Source organism: Taeniopygia guttata, chromosome Z (assembly GCF_048771995.1).
Source record: "Taeniopygia guttata chromosome Z, bTaeGut7.mat, whole genome shotgun sequence".
Taxonomy (NCBI): Eukaryota; Metazoa; Chordata; class Aves; order Passeriformes; family Estrildidae; genus Taeniopygia; species Taeniopygia guttata.
Window position 1 is genome coordinate 26,760,588 of NC_133063.1, and position 15,766 is coordinate 26,776,353.

Consider the following 15,766-nt stretch of genomic DNA (forward strand, 5'->3'; position numbering starts at 1 on the left):
TCATAGTCATTAGTGTTCTATAGATGGAACATTTTCTCATTTAGCTATTCAAGTTCTCCTATATTCCCAGGTGTTGTAGGATTTCTGAGGGAGAGAGGACATGATTTGTATTTGGACTAAGGATTGAGCTACCCTCCTACTGGCCCTCAGATAAGCGGCCTTGGTGGGGCCTGTGAAGCCTTTTGCATAGTAAGAAACTAGTTGTGGCACAGTTAGAAATTACTTTAAGGTAACCACAGTGTTAATAGGATTTCTGAGCGTGTAGAACTGCAGTGTGAAACTCTTGCCACCTTGATACGGGGACAAACAATGTTTGCTGACCAATGATAGTGTGTTCACAACTTGTAAACTATATTGAAGTGTATATAAACTGCCATCTCTTAGACAATAAACGGAGAATGTGGCTTTAACCACATTGGCTCAACCTGAGTTTGTCCAGTCCAGTTTCCCTCATATTACAAGAAGTCCCTAGCTTCTCCCAGGCATAAATATTAAATGTCACAGACATTTAAAACTTTTTCCTCACTATACTGTTCACTTAGATAACCAAAACCTAGTTATATTTGACGTAAACTTCTGTCCAGGCAACTGTCCCTGAGCTGTAAATCAACACTTGCCTATATCAGCAACATAGAGTAACAGATCTCCACTGATTTAATAGCTTGACTGTCACCAACAATCTCATCCATGTCCCTCCAAGACCACTACTTGTGAATTATCACTTTACTCAAAGTGCTGACCTTAATGCATGCATAAGTTTGGCTTGAGGCAACATCGAAGACAATAATCCTCATGTGTAAAACAGAATTTCAAATGACAAGCCAAAGCTATTACAGGTGAATTTTGCTTAAAATTAATGTTGATGTTATTTTTGTTTGTGCTATAAACAGAGCACTAATATACCCTGTCTTAGACATGTCTAAGCATAATGATGCAAAAGCTAATTTCTGTATGAAGACTTTCCCAGAAGCTCTAAGTGGCGACATCTGCTTGCCCCTTAACTTTTTCTTTTATTTATCTTTATTCCTCCTAACCGTCTTGGCTGCAATGAATCATGTCTCTTTGCCTCAGCATTAGGCAGCATTCTCATAACCTCCTGTAATTTAGCTAAGGCACCACACTCCAGGCTGTTCTGCAGAAGAGACTTGGCAACTCTGCCTTCTGGCCACTGTGTAAGTGCTTCATCTGATATTCCCAGGTAAGGAGGAGACAAAAGAAGCAAGCAGACCACAGCAGCCCCAAGAAGCAGAGCAAGGTGGATTCTAGCAAAGAACATGAAACCCTTTCAAGAGAACAGGAGAACACTGACCGGTCCACAAGCAAAGAAGCGGGCACACTGACAAAAACTGCACAGATATTCCAACTTGCACCTGACGTCTTGTGTTTAGCCCACAAAAAATTTGAACATTGGGTTTTTGTAAGTGTGGGAATCAGTAGTGTTGTAGAATTGTTAGATGATAGCTTAATCCACCAGAGCAAGTCAGGTAGGACAGCTGTACAGGTTTCACTATAGCTGGCACCAGCTTCATCCTGCTCTTCCCTAGACGGTGTCAGTTTATCCTCTGCGTGTCCCTGCCGGTTCTGATTCCACCTTCTCACAGGATTTCAAATGTGTGAACACAAGGCCGGGAAATGTGTAAACTGCGCACTCAGAGCTGAGCTTCTGCCAGTGTTCAAGCCTTAAATACCGAGGACTGTCACAACTTGCAGTGTGAACCAAGGCTGTGCTCCCAGCAGAGCAAACAGCAGGACACTGCTGGGATCAATGTGGCCCATTCTGGCTCTCTGAACACAGACACAGGGCCAGGTTTAGAAAATAAACATTGCTTATTCTGTAAGTGGAGCAAAGTGGAAGTTTCCACAAATCAAGCACACCAATGAGTAAAAGGTCACAGCTTTCCACAGTAAAACATTCTCGGCCCACCTAATGCACGTATATTTCTGTGACGTAACCTTGCACAATTCTTCAAACACAGCCCTTTCCTTTATTAAGCAACTTCTACTGCATGTTATCTGAGGGCACTGGTTATGTTTATAAAAGGCATGGGGAATTCAGCCTGGGGACAGACAATTCAACCTGAAGGCATCGCAACCACGGTATACGGGAGGGAGGTGTTTAAGTGATCGCCCCCGGTAAAGACAAAGGGAACTCCGGGAACTTGCCCGCCGCAGCCGCGAAGGGCCGGGGATCATAGGGAGCCCCCAGACAGGCCCCGGGAACACCGGGAGCTCCCACATGGAGCAGGAACCGCCGGGACCGCCCCGGCACAGCCCCACAAGCCTCGGGGGGCGCGGCACTGCGCATGCGCAGACGGCGGGTGCGCCGCTGCCGCCCTCTCGGAGGCGCGTCCATGGCGGCGCTGCCGCTGCGGGGGCAGCCGATGCTGGTCCAGACCTCGCCGCCTTTCCAGGGCGGTGTGGCTGCTTGGGGCTCCTCCCGCATGGACAGCCAAAGCTGTAGCCTCGCGTCTGCGGCAGACTCAGTACGCGGCCGCAGCGCTGCGGGAGGAGGAGCAGGCGGCGCACGGCGTGCCCCCCCCCGCACCCTCGGGAGGGATGTTTGGCCCCGCGGGAGGCGCGCCGGGCGCGGAGCGAGCTGTGGTGTGAGGTTGTGGTTGTTTTCTTCGAAACCGGGTACTTTCCTCTAGTACGTCTTTTTAGACTCCTTATACTCTTCTTGTGTCTCTGCCGCTCTTCCAAGTAAGTCTTCTCCCCTTTTTTCCCCCCCAGATGAAAGCAATGGAAGTTGGTCCGTGGCTGGAGCATGCACCAACATGACCAAAAGATGTCCCAAGAGCACGGTATTCTTGGCTTTTCTTAGTAAATGTTTGCTCTGTACAAAACGTTCCTTAATTGTGAACCTTGAAATATTTCTCAACTGATTAATTGCTCTTTTTCTTAAGCTGTGAATTTAATTATGCAGAGTTAAAGGGTTCCCATACTTAAGTTTTGGCCTTGTGTTGCCTGTTCATTCCAGTCCAGAATGGATGTAGTGTCAAAAAAGGCAAACAGGAATTCTTGCTCACACTGGTTTAGGAAGCTGGTTATGTACCTTCCCCCTCTGTTTTTGCAAGGACAAAAAACCCCAAACAACCTGTAGAAATAGTGTGGTTGAGTGGCCATGTAGTAGATTTTATTCTTCAGTCTTTTAAAGTGGAGAATCTGATAGTTATTGAAAGCAGAAAAGCTAACCTGATAGTGGCCACTTTTAGCATTGTTTAGCTCTCCTTTCATGACCTTTACATCTGTGGGTAATTAGTACATAACTTTCCAGGTTTCCAGCTGTGTCCTCTAGTTTTTCTATCGTAAAAAGATATTTACAGCTTAATACTCATGCATAGGAAAGATTAAAATCTTCTTAAAGCGGAAAAATTGTGTTTTGTTTTTGTAGGTTTGTGGCTGTGTTATTCAGTATTGAATAATATGTTGTTTACTCTTTTGCTGGTCTTTTCTTGATGCCTTTTTGAAAGTATAAAGTGTACTTTGATATTTTCAGATTCCTGACAGAATGTTTAATGCTAGGAATGCTTCTTACAGGTTTCTAGCATGTTTTGCCGGAAGTTTGGGATCTCACAGAGATAGCCCTGTGTGGTGAAAGCCTCTAAGTATGAGAAGGTCATGTAGGAAGAAGCCACCAAGTGCTGATTGCACAGCTGTGAGTAACAATAATTCCATGTGCAACTCTGTCCTGTAGCCCGCTCTTACAATGAAGCAGGCTTTCTGCTAACAGGGAGGTTTGGCACAATGACTTCAGAGCAGAAATTAGAACTGAAACAGTGAGAGTGAGATCAGCCTGATGGCTGTATTCTTATCAACAAGAGCAAAGTGGAAGCTCTAAAATAAAAATTTTGGTGTGGTGGCTTGTTAAATGACTGCTTGTTATATGGCTGCCAGTGTGTCCAAGACAAAGACATGCTTTCTCATGTTTGGTTTTAGGAGCATGGTACTGTGGAGCAGCTCAGAAAACAAGGATTGAAAATGTTAAAAAGACTGGCAAAATATGAAAGAAAGCTTGGAATCTCATATGCCAGATATTACTTCACTGTAAAGTCTTGGGAAAGCCAACACTATTGAAAAGCTGAGTTGTGCAAGTCAGCCCAAAATTCTTTAGTACAAACAAGGTATTAATAAAAATTCCATTCACTATCAAGCCTTTCTTTGTTGCTGAGGCTGTGATTTGTGTAAACTACATAACTAAGGGTGTGACACATAATCCAAGTCTCTGAAGCCAGGAACTTCTAGGTCAATACTGGAAATCTAGTGTAAGAATAATCCAATACTACGTCACTGTAGCTTTTGTTTGGGTTGTTTGTTGGTTTTTTTTTTTCAGGAGAAAATGTAACTAATCTTCAGTGAAATGATGAAAATCCTTCAGGTTAGCCAAGATGCTCTTGAAAATAGTAAAATCAGAAAGTTTCATCAATTAAATGTTAAAAACTGCTTGAGCAACACAGATGCACTGAATCCTGTATGACTCCTGCTGGTAGGAAATGAACCTGTAAAATCCATCCACACTTGTATGCCACCCACTGGGGACTTTTGCAGGGCTGCTACTTGTTTTTCCAACATAAAATTATTAAATCATGTAACACTGTTCTCAGAGTGTTTTCTAATGCAGAGTCATATGCAAGAGTTAGTACTGCAGAAATTTCTGTTGATTCCCACTAGCCAGAAAGCGTTATTACTGCCACCAGCTTGTATTTACCATCTCAATTCTCACTTAGGTGGGCAAAAGGCCTTTCTTACAGGCAGACTTCTGAAAAATCGGATTTGCAAATTTTACCTTTTTGCCCATGGGATGAGGGGAAGCTCAATTTTGTAATTTTGTATTAGTGTTGGGGATTTAGAGGATGTTACTGAAAAGAGCTGTGTGCTACATGTGTCCAGTCTCACATTGTGTGTTTTTTTTTCCTTAGGAAGAATTGTTAGGAGCAGCCTGAGAGCAATGCCTGTCTATTGAAACACTCCTCCTTATTTAAAAGATGGACTATTAAGCCTCTGTGTAGTAAGACAAAGTGCATTTAACTGCATTGTGGCAGTGTCTGGTAATGTTTATATAGACAAAAATTAAATATTTATGTTTCTGTTCTCAGATTTCTGTCTTTTTCAAGCTTTAGTAACAATTGCTTCTGTTTCAGAGTTCAGACTTCCTTGTGTTATTGCTGAGATACCAGTGCACCCCTTTGGATGAAACAAAGCCTAGGAGTGAGCTGGGATGAGATGACTTAAATCATAGTCTCCTGTAGTATGTGGAGATAGGGTTGGCTGAGATGTGTATTTGTAGTGAGCCAAAGTAGAAATTTAAAAAGTAGAAGTTCAGCAAACCTGGCTTTAAAAATAGCACGAAAGGTGTTTATTCAACATGGAGAATGGCAAGCTTGGTTTATTATCACCTTGACCAGCTATGTCATGTGGTACTTCAGCATAACTTGGAGTGAAAGGCTCTTAAGATTGGGATTGCTGTTTATTTTACTAGGAAAACTTAACATGTTTTATCAGAAGAACAAATATTTAAATTGTGTATCTTGCAATGTGTGATTTTTCAGTGCTGAATGTAAGCATATTTCTAATTCTAAGTGTAAGGTTGTTTTTAATTTGTCAAGCAAGAAGGTTTAGACAAGAGTAATTAATTTTTAGAGATCCAGCTTGTAATTGTGGGATGTACTTGAAAGTTTAGGGGTTTTATTAGGGATTACGTTCCCTGAAGATACCATCTGTTCAGAAGTTCTGCTCATGGGCCTTTGTTCTTGAAGTGTAAGACCAACAGAAGTAGCTTTTTTAAACTCAAAAAAAAAATCTCAAGAGCAACAGCTAGTGACAGGACTTGATGATTGGTATCTAAAAGGATAATTACCTTTCAACCAAAAAATATGTATAACCCTCAGCTTTAATGTGAAATACAGGTGTTATAGTGGGGTAGAGCAAGAGAAGTGAGGTAGAGGGAGCAGTAGGTGCATGCAAGCATCACAGATTACTTAAATAATAACGTTGTTAAATGTGAAGTATGATGTTAAACATTAGGACTGCCTTTTATTTTGTATGACTGGTTAACTGAATTGCACCTTTAAAAAAACAGACTAGTGAGAATCTGCTCAGCAATAAAATCTGAAGAGAAAGGATAAGGAATTTGTATTCTGGAACAAGTTACTACATGTACTGAAGCTCTACTTTGCAGGAGCTGGATGCAGACCATGTGCTCCTGGGAAGTAGAAAAGTAAATCTTTTGGAGTTTGGGTTTTTTTTGCTTTTGCTTCTGCTTTGTTAAACTCCTTTATCTTGACCCACAAGGATTTTTTCTGTATAATTCCCTTGCCCATCCTGTTAAGGAGGGGAGTGATAGAGCAGCTTGGTGGGCACCTGGTGTCCAGCCAAAGTCACCATACCACAGCTCTTATTCAGGAGAACAAATACAGGAAAACAAGAGGCACATTCAGGACACAGTGTCTGCCACACTGGCTCTGTATCTGTGTGTTTGCTTTGACAGCTTACACAGTCTGTTGTTGCTCTCTGGTGATTTTTAGGTGAGAAAGGAAACTGGTATAGATGTGCACTGGAAATGCAAAGCTTACACTGACAACTTCCTGCTACAAGATAAAATACTTAATCTGGAGAAGCTGTATCCTCAAGTGGATTTTAATTGGTACTACACCTGTTTTTACCAGATGGTGGTGTCAAATGAATCTGTGTTTCTGAAGGCTTTGCTCCTTAGTGTAATGTAAATAAGACACACAGGCAACCATGCAATGCCCTAAAAATTCAAGTTTTACTTGACTTTTAAATAACCTGGATACAAGTATTGACACAGCCATCTATCAAATTCATTTTAAAATAAAGCACACAGTTGCTTCATGGATACCTAATGTACATGGAACAAATGTATGACATTGTTATATTCAAGTCTGTTGTCGTCAAACACCTTTCTAGGGAGTTCTGAATTAAACAAATCTTCCCAAAAGAAAACATGCTATCTCTTCCAGTCAATATCCACCTGTATAAAGAGAATGAATTTGGCAACTTAAATGGTAATGACTTTGTAACAAACATCATCAATATCATGAGCTTGGTTAGAATACAAGTTGCAGAGTTAGTGATACTGGTAAGGGGTGCAGTGTAGAAAATAGCAGGTCCAGGCTAGTTCCAAAGGAAAGAAACCAGCCAACTAAGCAAGGGAACCAGTACAAGATATACAACAGTGCTTTTGTGCTGTGGTTAGTAAGCCCTCTTTATTGTATAAAATACATGTTTTGCAAAAGGTTGTACAAATATGTTGTAATTGTTGCTAATATAGTGAGAGTTCTGTAACTTACCAATGCTTAGCACTTACAGAAGTCTCATAAGAGGTAAAGGCAGAGGCACAGTTAAAATCATTGGCCTGAGATCAATTCAGGAGAACTAGGATGAGAGTGTCTCAAATACCAGTCCTTTGTCCAAGTGAGCAGGGGTCTATATGGCATTCAACCCCAGAGTAAGCTTCCTGACACTGTTCCACACCTCATGTCTTTTGTCTGATTCATCAGGATGTAGAATTTTAGACTGAAATCCAGCCTCCAGATCTGAAAATGCAGCTGCCTGTAGGCAGTGAATGCCTCAGGAGAGCTGGGGAAGGGTAGCAACAGTGGAGAGGGCAAGGTGTAGCTCAGAGGTGTAAGAGGCTGGTCACTTAGACACATAGAGCTGGTTCAGGTGTGGAAGGCATAGTTGTGACACGATAAGTGTTTTCAGTGATTGATCACTTGTGTGTATCTCTCACAAAAATACCATAAAGAAGGTGCTTTTCCTCAAATGATTGAGGAAAAGAAACTTGAAGGGAAAGGAGGTTCACATATAAGAAAGAAATTTGCTTTTCTGACAGTGATATCCTTGTTGCAAGTTTTGCCTTGTTTTGGCACAGCAAAACATTTGGAAAACATGTAATAGAGGCGTTACATCTTTAGTCTTTTGTGGACACAAAACTGGATTGTAGTGGCCCAGACTAAAAACCTTGCTAAAAACCTGCTTCCTACATAGTCTTACCAGGGAGAGACTCAAATCTAGCGCTCTCTCCGTAAACTTCTCATCTAAATGCAAAAAAGTTGGCTTGATTATGAAACAACTCTCCAATGACTTGAGAATTTTAACCTTTCACTACTAGACTAGACAGAAGCTATTTTCTGAAGTAATGCAGTAAGTAAAATACAATGCACTTTGCTGATGGTATCCAGCAATAACGCACAAAAGGCCTGCAGGAAGATGAAAGCATAAAGGAAAACGTGAGGTTGGATATAAACCTTCTTGATCAATATTTAAAGACTGGCAAGATAGGTAAACTATGGACAGATAATTCTCAAATAATAACACAAATCCTCCTGCAGTAGTAGATATGTACTACTTACCTGTGCCTGAGTAAGGTTAGCAAACTAATGGTAATGATTAGAAAGCAGCAAACTATAAGCAAGTGTATAATGCTCCAAGCTGGAATACTGTCTCAAAGGAACAAGGAGTGACTGTCATTCCTGACAGTAACCAGTTCTTGTATAGTTTGTAATTTTTCAGTTATATTCCAGAAGACTGTGATGCTCTCCTTTAAGCCATTTTGCCGTGGTGATTTTTTTTGTCCTAGGGGTTGTTCAGGTTTTTTTTGTTGTGGTTTGGGTTTGGATTTTTTTTTTCATTTTGGTTTTGGCTTTTTTTGACTGTTGTTCTCGACAATACTACACAAGGTCATAAACAGATCCTAAAGAATCATTTTAAATTGGAACAATGACAATGAGGCAATTTAACAAACTTTAAAGGCTGAGCAAATACTTTAAGCCAAGCTCAACAATGTCCTAGAATTAAATCCACAGGAAATTTTAAAAGTTCTAAAGAACCTCCATGAAAACTGAATTTTTACTACAGAGGAGTTCTTGCTCTTAGATTTGTTCACTGAGACTGTAGAAGCAGAGCCGTCACAAGTAAATTATCAAAGAAAAGTATTTGTTAAGTGATTCTGCCTTTCCTGCAGCATTTCCCAACGTAAAGACCATTCCATACTGTGATAGGAATATTGAAACTGTATGGCTGCCACCCTGGCTAGTAGTGTCCACCTGACCACCACAGATAATAAAACAATGAAGAATCAAAAAATAAAGTGAAAAATAAAACACATTGTACAACATTTTGCTTACCAGTGTAGTCAGTTAAAATGTGTATTAGTAATCCCATGCCTCTTGTAAGGTGTAACTTAAACACTTTATGCTAACTTCAGCTCTCAAACAGTGTTGCTTTTCTGACAGGGCTGCAGTTCCCTGGTGTGGCTTGGACTGGAAGACACAGGATCACTGCAAATCTCTGTGGGTTGTGAGGATTGAGTGTAGAGGGTACAGATGTAGAAAGGCACGTGAGCTGCTACAGCTGTTTGCCACACTGTTTGACAAATTCAGTACTTAGTTCAATGATTACACTTAGCTACAAATTACTTCCACAACACAAACACTTTGCTAAGCTCCCTAGCAAGTCAGCAACACCTGAAGGTTCATCCATGTGCTGACTCTGGACAAATGGGAGGCAGAGAAGTGATTTTTAGATATTTGTAAGAAGTGGTAGGACAAGAGGAAAGCTAGGCATCACTTCAGATACATATTAGAAGATAACTCAGTCAATAATCATTAAAACTTAGTATTAATCATTATCATTAAAACTTAGTGCAGCATCATTAAAACTTAGTATTCCTACCACGACAATAGAAAAAAACTATAGTTCTCATACCTGAAATACTGCCTTTGACATTTTAACATAGTAGAAATGGCTCAGAGAAAAGTGTCAGATTATTTTATATGAGATATTAAGACAGATTTTGCTAATCTAGATTTAAAAAAAAGAAAAAAAAAAAGCGCTATTTCTAGCTGTTTTAAATATTACTCCACAAGTTTCATTTAACCAGCACTGAAGTGCCTTGTTAAGCAGTCTTAACACAGTGGGTCAATTTATATATTCCCCTGTCTCCAGTGTGCTTTACTACAAGTTGGTAAATGTATTTCAGTGGTATAGAATGTTATTTAAATAGTCCCTCTACACAAAAGGACATTCAAAATTTAGAACACTTAAACCTGCCCAAAGCAAGTCAGTATCGCCTCTGGAACACACTGCTACAGCATGTTATAGTCTATTGTTTTTGAGCTAAAATGGGTTGAGTCAGAATTTGTATCAACAACACAAGCATCTATTACTGTGCTAGGTTTAAATAACCCTTGTAAGAGCTATCTGTCCTTATGTCTCAGAACATAAGTTGATCCCCATATAAATTGTGAAGATAATTTCCCCATATCACACTGTATTGCACAATTGACCAAAAATATGACTATTTTACTTATCTTGAAGCATCTGATGCTGATCATGTCAGTTAACAGTTACTTCTTGGAACAAGGCTATTCAGTTACAGAGCAGACCATGAAGCCTGTTTTGTTGCAGCAATTTTTTTGCTGTTGTTCATTTTTTGGAAATATAACTGCTGGTCAGTTTTGCAAAAACTTCTGGTTTTGGTTGTCTATCAGGCAAAGCTTGTCCTCAATCAGTCACACCACTAGAATGGTGTTGGTGATAAAACCATTGCCTGGTCTTCCCAGCAAGCAGGCTGTACTGCCAGGTGTCCTGAAGGAAAGACCACCACGTCGACTTCAGTTCCTTCCCTTGCGTACATAAACAAATTCTTACTTTCCAAAGACCAAAATCCATTCACCATCTTCAATTCATCAGTCAAGTTTCCACCTTGAAGCGTGACACCTGTACAGTTTTTACAATCTTAGTGTTGGGTTTTCCATCAACATTATTAGTGGATAGCAGAGGTGTTTCTTCTATTAGGCCGTCCTTGGATCCATTCTGCCTCTGAAGAGAATAAATTAAATATGTTGTTGAAAAGATACAGCAGAATTGCAACACTATTTTGCTAACTTGCTATGAAAGCCTTAGGTTATGGGTATGGCAATTCATATATGCATATATCTACACTAATTAGGAATATTAAAGTCCCTACATTTATTTGATCAAACAGAACTTTTTTCCCTTCTTGCCTCCTCCCAGCTGCTGCCCCTTTGTGCTATTGCCTATTCAGGAAATGCCATGATTAATTATTTGATATTTAGCAAAAAACAGCAAGCAAACACTCACAAGAAGTTAATGGCCACTGTCATAAGGGAGCCTGGGACAGAGGGAAAAGAGAGGTGTTGGTAGACACTCAACATTTTAACATTACTGGTATGGTAAGTTAGGTGCCTGGAATTCTCCCTTCCGTGTTTTGGTTCTCCCGTTTTGTGTTTGTACAAAAGACCTGTGAGTGCTTTTGAATAGAATTTGTTTCTCACATTCAGTGCTCAATAAAATTATCAAAACTGAGAGATATGGTAGTGTAATATATGATGAAAGACAGTGATTAAGTTAGATTAACAAAAGGCAAGTTCTGTCCTTTTTAGATGTCAATAGCCTAAAAAAAAATACTCAGTATTTGTGGGGGGAAGGAATAAAAAGAAAAGAAGCACTGTTTCAAGTCCAAGCAACAAATTCTTCAGACAACTTCTAAAACAGATGATTAAGTGGTGTGATTACAGCTGCATCACAACTGCATCTGCATAATTCAAGTAGTAAAAGTCAGTTTTCCTTCTGTGACAAGCAGATATGCATCTTAGAAATGCAGACTGGGAAAGAGTTCTCCAGCAACAGAAGCAGGTGTTCACAGGGGCATATGCTAAGAATTACATGTATTTTGGAATACAAACAAAGTGTAAGTAAAATTTAAAAATTCAATTCACACTACTGCTGAAAAAAAAATCTCATCTTTATTTTTCGCTAAAAAATGAAGAGTACCTTAAATAAAGCACTAGAGCCCCACTTCTCCCTCTAATAAAGAGGAAAATTGCAAAGTATGTACAATCACTAACCTGTTGAGTCATCTGGATGCTGGGAACTTTCCCATCTGAAGATCGTGTAATAGGCAGTGGAGGGACCAGATCAGTTTTGACACTGGAATTATGATATCACAAAATAGATATTGCTTTAATGAGGTAAACTATAACTGTGCAGAGGAAAAACAATGGAACTGGCAGACTGCTCTATAGATCTGAAAGGCTTTTATCACCTGACTTGGGACATGTGAAAGCTGTCATGCTGATCTTCTGTGGGCACCTTCAGGGCATAGCCCATCCCATCCCTGTCTTTTCCTGGTCTTTGGAAGCAGCCCAAATTGATACAACATCACTGAATCATAGAATGGTTTGGTTCGGGAGGGACCATAAAGATCATCCAGTTTCACCTCCTGTCATGGTCAGGGACACCTTCCACTATCCCGGGTTGCTCAGAGCTCCATCCAACCTGGCCATGGACACTTCTAGGGGTAGCCACAGCTTCTCTGGACAACTTTTGCCAGGGCCTGGCCACCCTCATGGGAAAGACAAGTCTCACATGAAAACATGGGTGTGCCACACCTCCTTCAGGGTGCTATCCAGCTTTCAGGTGGGGGCTACTGTTGATATTTTTATGGCCTGGCTGCAGCCTAGAAAGGGACTGTTGCTTTTCCATTAATATGTACTCTTCAGTCTTCTAGGAAAGACTAATCCACCAGTTCATGAAGGGGGTTTTACCGGAGTTCCCATGAAACAAATTACAGAGCTAGCACAGATAACATCTTAACTCTATCAAGGATGAAGTTACCTGGAAAGCAACTCGTGGATTCTCATCCCCTAAGCAACTTTATGACCTACCACTAAAGACCAGGAGGTCAGCCTTTTCAGTTTTTCCTCCTTCGAAATGGATCAAGAAATCTCAAAAATCTCAGCCACTGTGGCTGAGAACAGACCATAAATGGTTTCAGAGTTCTTTCATTCATGTTTAGCTCTGAAGACGTACTATTCAGGGTGTTGCCTGACCCTGTGCCACCAACAAGCCACATTTTTGCAGCTTCTTACCACCATGATCTCTAAAACAACTTCTGAGCTGCAGTAGACTAGTGTAGTGCTAATAACCATGTTACATACTTCACTTCAGACAGGACAGATCTCTCCCCATCGGAGCACTGGGAGCGGCGGTACTGCCGGTAGCTGCGAGGGGAGTGCGAGTGCCGGATGCGAATGGGGTCACCTTGAGTCCTGAGACACAATTCACAACACAGGGCTGGTAAACCAGATCTTCAGCACAAAACATAAATTCAGCTGCAGACTGAGAGCCTTCCCATTTAGTACTAAAGTGTAACAGACGGCTTCTGGCTGAATTTAAAGGGCTAATACTTCTTTTTGGAAGACTGTACTTGAAATTCAATGCTTTAAGAGAGCAGAGGTCACAAACTGGCATGCCCATATTTGAGAATGGAACTTTAATAAAGAATGTATTAATTTATATGTCCTTAACATCAGCCTTTTCTGCCTAGTGGTGTTTGGAAGTACATGATAATGCAACCCAGGATCCCATTTGTGCCACAGTCAGCTGCTTACGCTGACACTTGGAATCCCAAATGGGCAATTATTGCAGTGAAATGGATGTTGGTTCTTAAGGAAATAGTTATGCCCTGGCAGCTGCCCATGACAAGCCAGAGAAGGGGTTGCAGAGATTAAAGAGTGCCTAGGGTGATTGGAATATTTAAAACAAAGAAGTTTAAGAAAAAAATTATTTTCTTGTTTGCATTCTATTCTTTCTGCTTCTGTAGTTTATAATTTAAGAAAGTTTCATGGCTAGCATAGAGAGACATATAGAACATACAGACAGGTTGATGAGTGTGTGGGAGAGATTAGGAGTGGTTAAGATGGGGGTTCTTTCTTATTTTGAAAAGGAAAATATTTGATTTTAATATTATTAAGTATCCCCACCCAACCCATCCTAGGAGAGTATTTGGAATAGATACGAGCTTATAGATTATATGTAGATCCATTCCTATTTCTGTAGGACAGAGTTCACAGTAAAGTAAGAAAAGTGGGCTTTTATATTCGCAAAAAAAAAATTATTTCTGACATAAACTCACTCTACTTTAGTGTATGGAATTTCTTTCAATTGCTCCTCTGATAGGCCAGATGGATCCACAAGCTCCTTCCTGTAAAGGATCAGGAAAAGTAAAAATGTAATAGTAACTGTGAAGTGCAAAAATTTTTATTATATTGGACTAAAAAGATTTACTAAAACAAGATGTTGTCAGCCCTGAAGCTATCTTGACATAAAAATAGGACTCCTATTTTGAAATAAGTGTAACTTCACCTTGATTGCTTCAACTGCATGTCTCATCCTGTCCCACCTTCTTCTCACCTCCCTGCAAATCTGATCTTGTCACTTCACAATACCATGAACATTATGTGTGCTAAACAGTGAATATGCTTTGGAATTACTAAATGTTTTCCTAAGGGGTAATGGGAAGTCATGTTAAAATGTCAATATTGACATTTTGGAAGCCACACAGGAATAAATCTCTAAAATGATGTATTGTTCTTTAATAATTCATTTACATACAATGGTCATCTTTATCCCGTGCACTCAGTGACCTGCAGTCACTGATTCTATACAGTCTGTGATTCCATACACAGGAGGTCATTAACATACACATAATTTACTGAAACTAAATCAGTGTAGTGCCACAGTGGAGGGATTTGAATAACTACATTAAAGGCAAACCAAACATCTCTCAGACCCTACAAGGACCATACTTACTGAATATGTTTCCATAGTTCTTCTTTAGCTTGTACATCTGGGCTTCTCCTAAAAATATCAACAAAGACAACAAAGGCTCAGCTTGAAAACCATCATCTGACATGTCGCTGTTCAAATAGCTTTTAACAGCACAGACCCTGCACAGAAACCATGATAAATGTAATCCACCAGTGATTTCAATTTTAAGGTCTGTTATCTCCGAAAATTCATTAAACTTCATCTGTTTACTTCAAAAAGTAATTTCTTGAATGACAGGCTCTAAATCACAATTCCAGTTCCACCAGCCTTCAGCAAGAGTGTACATAAAATATAAACATCAGAATTCCTCAAGCCAAATCACTGCCCAGTCCCTGCCACCACTTATCCCTCCAAGGACAACACATTTTGGAATAACACTTCTGAAAAAGGCCCTCAGAAATGTCCTGTGGCCCACAGAGCCCTTTGTGGGCAGAAGGAACCACAGGCCACAAATCAGTAAAATCAGTAATCCCAGCCATTCCCAGAGGACACCAGAAAAGGCCTCTGGCTCCACTGCAACTACAGTGCAGCCTCTCTCTGGTCATCTCCAAAAAGGGTTTCTGCTCAATTTATTTATTTTTAGTGTCCAATTAAAAAAAAAAAAAAAAAAAAAAAACAAAAAAAAAAACACTAATCAAACCAGCAACTGTGCCTATTTATGCACTTAAATGTTTTAGCATGTATTTAATTCATGTGCAAAGAACTTACCAAAAATTATAATCTCCCTGTGGCAGACACAGAGATGTAGCAGAGCAAGCCTAAGGGGCACATTTAGCATTTTCTACTAAATGGATATTTCTAATGATAACTCTTTTATTTTTACTTTTCCTTTTCTGTTGCAAGGTAAGTGCAAAACCACCGCTATTGTTTAAGCTGCACCTGGAATTCACCCAAACCCATTCAGAGTAATAGATTAAGTAAAGATTTTAGACAGTGGCAAGGACTACATTTGCATGGAGAGATCAGGTATCTCTTTTCCTTGTTGTTATATAAGCTCAGTGTCAACAGCTAGACTGTTCCACACTAAGATGTGAGGGATGCAACTTTTAGACACATACAGCACACATAAACACGCCCAAATTTTCTCAAATACGAAGTTATACACTACACA

General features: G+C 40.1%; 2 protein-coding genes across 11 annotated transcripts in view; one reads left to right on the forward strand and one right to left on the reverse strand.

The window, feature by feature from the left end:
* Positions 1-2,285: 2,285 nt before the first annotated feature.
* Positions 2,286-5,092, forward strand: LOC140681968 (uncharacterized). 6 transcript variants are annotated; one of them, XR_012053240.1, is made up of 5 exons: positions 2,286-2,634; positions 2,731-2,801; positions 3,538-3,655; positions 4,331-4,375; positions 4,917-5,092. XR_012053240.1 is itself a non-coding variant. In XM_072922743.1 (3 exons), the coding sequence occupies exons 1-3, from the start codon at positions 2,304-2,306 to the stop codon at positions 3,580-3,582; spliced, it is 447 nt and encodes a 148-aa protein (XP_072778844.1). In that variant the 5' UTR covers positions 2,287-2,303; the 3' UTR covers positions 3,583-5,092. The 6 variants fall into 6 exon arrangements, 1 of the variants encoding a protein (XP_072778844.1); XR_012053242.1 differs by having other exon boundaries at positions 3,538-4,483; XR_012053238.1 differs by having other exon boundaries at positions 3,937-5,092.
* A 1,652-nt stretch (positions 5,093-6,744) lies between these two features.
* Positions 6,745-15,766, reverse strand: part of EPB41L4A (erythrocyte membrane protein band 4.1 like 4A) — a 117,484-nt gene continuing 108,462 nt past the window's right edge. For 4 of the 5 annotated variants that reach the window (XM_072922738.1, XM_072922739.1, XM_072922740.1 and 1 more), the window contains 5 exons: positions 14,638-14,685; positions 13,961-14,029; positions 12,984-13,094; positions 11,892-11,973; positions 6,745-10,842 (listed from right to left, as the gene is read on the reverse strand). In XM_072922738.1, the coding sequence (XP_072778839.1) occupies positions 10,714-10,842; positions 11,892-11,973; positions 12,984-13,094; positions 13,961-14,029; positions 14,638-14,685 (439 nt within the window). In that variant the 3' untranslated portion in view covers positions 6,745-10,713. The remainder of the gene's footprint in view (positions 10,843-11,891; positions 11,974-12,983; positions 13,095-13,960; positions 14,030-14,637; positions 14,686-15,766) is intronic. The other variant, XM_072922742.1, reaches the window with a different exon arrangement.

Excerpts from the sequence above, each read along its gene's own strand:
- LOC140681968 (XM_072922743.1), top strand. The coding sequence starts at position 2,304 with ATGCGCAGACGGCGGGTGCGCCGCTGCCGCCCTCTCGGAGGCGCGTCC. Across the intron at positions 2,635-2,730 it reads GTTGTTTTCTTCGAAACCGG|ATGAAAGCAATGGAAGTTGG; the intron begins GTACTTTCCTCT and ends TTTCCCCCCCAG. Across the intron at positions 2,802-3,537 it reads AAAGATGTCCCAAGAGCACG|GTTTCTAGCATGTTTTGCCG; the intron begins GTATTCTTGGCT and ends TGCTTCTTACAG.